This window comes from Stegostoma tigrinum, chromosome 31 (assembly GCF_030684315.1).
Source record: "Stegostoma tigrinum isolate sSteTig4 chromosome 31, sSteTig4.hap1, whole genome shotgun sequence".
Taxonomy (NCBI): domain Eukaryota; kingdom Metazoa; phylum Chordata; class Chondrichthyes; order Orectolobiformes; family Stegostomatidae; genus Stegostoma; species Stegostoma tigrinum.
The window spans coordinates 18,265,568-18,270,075 of NC_081384.1; the positions used below are offsets into that span (position 1 = coordinate 18,265,568).

The following is a 4,508-nucleotide window of genomic DNA, read 5'->3' on the forward strand; positions in this document are numbered from 1 at the left end:
TAGCTCACGTGCTTTGGAGGAAGCAGTTTGCAAATGGGTGGATTCACAGTTGTCTGTATACAGTGGAAGATGCTCTTTGTTTGGGGTTGAATGCAAAAGAACCAATTGAGCAAGGTAAGGGGCATCTTTAGCTCTGTACCCAGCTCCAGTGCCTTAAACTACGGGAGCTTTACCACAAGAACAGAGTGGCAAAAGTGAAAAAGAAATCTTTAAAGGACAGACATCTCTCACCGAAATAATACTAAAATATTGTTCATTTTTGGGAAGAATTACAAATTAATTTTGTTGTAACCCCAACCTTGGAACTTTATCATCAGCTAAACCCTTTACATTTAGAGATATTTTTAGAACCTCTTCACATGGATAATGCATGAATTGGCTCAACTCCCCTTTTAGTATCATAAAATTCCTTATTTTAGGAAAAATGTTCTCTGCAGCCACCCTCAATGTACCCCTGTTCTGAGATTAACAAAACAAATTTAACTATTGAAGACAAATGGAAAACTTGAGATGGTGTTTATTTGAAGCAGTAATTCGAGAAAATCTGATCTCACAATTTTTTTGAAGAGATTGGTAACAGCATTTAAGAGGCACAAGAACAGGCAGAGAATCGAGGGATACGGACTATGTAGAGGCAAATAGTATCAGTTTAGAATGGCACCATGGTTGGTGCAGTCATTGGGGGGGTGGGGTAGGAAGGGCCTGTTCCTGTGCTGTACTGTGACCTTCTGTGATTTGAAAGAGTATGTTTGTCAGGATATTACTGATAATGAATCAGTAAATGTGGAGCTGGAATAGCGCAGCGGGTCAGACAGCATCCGAGGAGCAGGGAGGTCAGCGTTTCAGGCTGAAACCCTTCATCAGGACTGGGGAGAGGGACGGGAGCCCAGAAATAAATAGAGCGAAGAGGGGTAGGCCTGGTGGGGTAAGAGTAGGTGGAATGGAGATAAGGTGGATGCCGGTAGGATGTGGGCATGGTTGTGGTTGGTCAGTGCGAAGGGTGGAGCAGATAGGTGAGCCAGGAGCTTGTTGGGGTGGAGAGATTTTGAAGCTGGTCAAAATCTATAATCACAAAAACTCCCCATTTGCATCCATCTATCTCCTTCCCATTTACCCTGCCCCACTCCATCTCCCTCTCCCCCTCCCTAGTCCTGACAAAGGGATTTGGCCCAAAACATTGACTTCCCTGACCTGCTGTGCTTCTCCAGCTCCACTTCTAATGTCTCTGGCTTCCAGCATCTGCAGTCCTTCCTGTCTCCATGTTATTGATAACAAGGTTTGTTTACTCCAGGTGGCGCTGTTCAGCCTTTGGACTGATTATTGATAAGAATGGAAAGCGGTCATTCTGAGCGATATGAGCTGCTGGCTGAGATTGGAGAAGGAGCTTATGGAAAAGTGTACAAAGCAAGAGACCTGGAAAACAATGGGAGGTTTGTGGCACTGAAGAGGATTGAGATCCCAAGAACGAAGGAAGGTATCCCTTTCATAGTAATTCGGGAGGTGGCCTGGTTGAAACAGTTAGAAGTCTTTGACCATCCAAATGTTGTCAGGTGAGGTTACTATTGCATCGAAAACCGTTTTTGATTAAAGCCTTGGGTCTTCTGTCATTGAGGATGAAGAGGGCGTAGGATAGATCACCTTGCTTCCTGCACATCTTTTTTTCAGATGCTTGGGCAGCTGAGCTTTTCAAGAAGGACATTGTTGGGACTTCAAGTAATGACTCTAGAGAAAGAATGAATGAAACATTTTCAAAGTAAACAACAACTTAGCAGTAAATACCTCCCAAATAACGCAGATAAATTCATTATCTAGAATAAGTTCCAGATTTGCAAACCCAGTTTGTACCTTTTGCTTTCATCGAAAAGTCAGCTTCTTAACTCAATCTGTAGAAACCTATTACAAAAAGACAAATTGCTGCAGAAACTCAGCAGGTCTGGCAGCATCTGTGGAGAGAAAACATGTTTTGAGTCCAGTGACACTTCTTTAGCGTTTTTAAACAGGGGTCACTTCAGTTATATTCCGGCATCTGGAGTTCTTTACTACACAGAAACCTGAAAAGTGTCTGCTATTTTTAAATCATATGTCTTCCATTTTTATTAATCTGTTACATCAGCTCTGACCAAGCAAGGGGAGCTAAACTTTCTCCCTGATTGAATCAAACCAAATCAATGCTCACTGTGCTGCATGGGAAAGGAAGAACAATGTATATTTCTGGTTTGATCGTCTGCTTATCTCCAATCCATTGCTAAAGCTAGTGCAGCAGTGTTTCTAAGGGAGTAGTCCTTCTGAATTTTTTGCTCTCCTGATGGAATGGCCAACTTCAGAACTTCACCAGTAGACGTGGATATAGCTAGATTTCTGCACAATAATTATCCCACTACTATCACATTCTGCCTGTTCTGCTCTGGCTGCTCACTGTCGGATAGACTAACTATTCTCTGATGAAGCCCATTGATGCACTTAGCCTTGAGCTGTTCGGCAGAAGACAGCTAGTCATCCCGCACGTGGGCGTAATATCACTTTTGATTCAGCCAGAGAATGACATCATCATAAAATATTTCATTCTATATATTTGGGCAGACAGTTCTCTTTATTGTAAATGGTTTGTATTGAGTTACAAACCATATGTATAAAATTGCATGTTTCATTATTTCTTGGGGAAGACATATTGACTCAATGTGGGAGCAAATTACAGCTGATGCTTGAATCTGTACTGAAAACAAAAACTGCTGGAAATCACTGTGGGTCAGACAGCATCTGCGGAGACCGACCAAGCTAACTCTTCATCTCAACTCAAAACATTAGCTTGCTGTCTCTCCACAGATGCTGCCTGACTGGCTGTTTTTTGTTTTTAGTAGGTATTGACTCCATTGTCTTAAAATCAGTGTAGTTGCAGGCGAGTTAGTTTAGCTATCTAAATGGAAATGGAGTTTATGATTTCGTCTTAAACTCAGTCCATATCTCTCATCAGTGATCTGCGTTTCATGGAGATGTGCCCTAGATCAAGGATTTTTCAGGTATCGGATCAAAAAAAAAGGCCGCACATACGCATGCATGCATTTTAAAGATCGAGATAACTCCTGTTTGTCTTTAGTAGCACTAGTCCAGCTATAACTGACATCAGTCAAACAAAATCAGTATAGCTCAGTCCATTGCCTTAAGCTTGACTGATACTGTCCCCCTTGATTTGGTCAATGTGCAATCAGCAAGTTTTTGTTGCAATTCACTCTGCATGATGCTGACTTTGACAGTTCATCAAAAATCTTGCGCTCACAAGCTCTGAGCTGAATTATAAGTAGAAGCTAGGTAAGTGCACAAGGAAGGAATAAAAAAAATCTATTGATACAGTTAGAAGAATAAAAGTTAGAGGAAGCCTGTGTGGACTGTAAACAACAACATCAACCTTTAGACCAAATTGTCTGCTTTTATTTAACTGTGAATTCTATATCAAATCAACTTTGAGTTGTTCCTCATCATAAGTTGTGCATCCGTGGACAAATAATTTTCCAAAATCGGGCATTTGACCAACATTAATGGTTTATTTTTTTCCCCACATTGACTGTAGTAGTTTCTCAGATTAAGTTACGACGTGTCTTTAATTGCACCTTGAAGATGTTAGATCATCACAAGGTGCTCCATTAGAGTGTTACGAAAAAACGAAGTTTAGCAGCAGGGAAATCCCAACCCAAAACGTCAGCTTTCTTGCTCCTCTGATGCTGCCTGGCCTGCTGTGTTCCTGCAGCTCCACACTGTGTTAACTCAGACTCCAGCATCAGCAGTTTTTATTACCTCTGAATAAAGATTATTCCCTCTTTTATACAGGTTATTTAACGTGGAGCTTGGTTCTCGGACAGATAAGCTGATGAAGTTGACGCTTGTGTTCGAACTCATTGAGCAAGATTTGTCCATGTTTCTGACAAAAGTTCACCAGCCACACCTCCCTCATAAGAAAGTAAAGGTAGGGCCAGCTATCGTACAAATTGTGAGAGTTTGCTTGTCCCAGAGCTCTGATGTGTTGGAGGACAGTGAGAAATGATTGAAAACGTTGATTATTTCTCCTAAGAGAGGAAATCTTCAAGCTCATTTTCAATTACAATTGAGCCCAATTTTTGGGAGACCAGATCTTTCTGAATAAGACAGTCACAGGTGAATGTGGAATGCTGTTCAACGTTTGATTGTTAAGAGTGTAGCTGCAACAATTTTTGACAGACATGTCAGCACAACTTTTTTTGTCCTTGATATGGGGGGCTGAGCCACATCAATCCATGTGACTTGAAAGATTGTGGAATTTTTGTGAGTCACGTACACAAAGTGCGACACATCCACGTGTCCTTAAATGTCCATTCCACTAAGCACCTGTACAGCTCTCCACCTGCTGGCAACATGCCTAGATCCCAAATGTCAGTTTCCCTCATGTTTGTACTTGCCCAGGGAGAGGTGTAGCAGTGAGGAATTCCATGGTGTCCTCATGTTCAGGTGCACGAGCACCCAGAGCTGACTGACCACCG

The 4,508-nt window shown here is 41.8% G+C and overlaps 1 protein-coding gene across 1 annotated transcript in view; it reads left to right on the top strand.

Moving 5' to 3' along the window:
- The first annotated feature begins 1,329 nt into the window (after positions 1-1,329).
- The window catches only part of LOC125466386 (cyclin-dependent kinase 6-like), a 47,081-nt gene continuing 43,902 nt past the window's right edge, over positions 1,330-4,508 (top strand). The window contains exons 1-2 of the mRNA XM_048560818.2: positions 1,330-1,550; positions 3,823-3,958. Of these exons, the coding sequence (XP_048416775.2) occupies positions 1,330-1,550; positions 3,823-3,958 (357 nt within the window). The remainder of the gene's footprint in view (positions 1,551-3,822; positions 3,959-4,508) is intronic.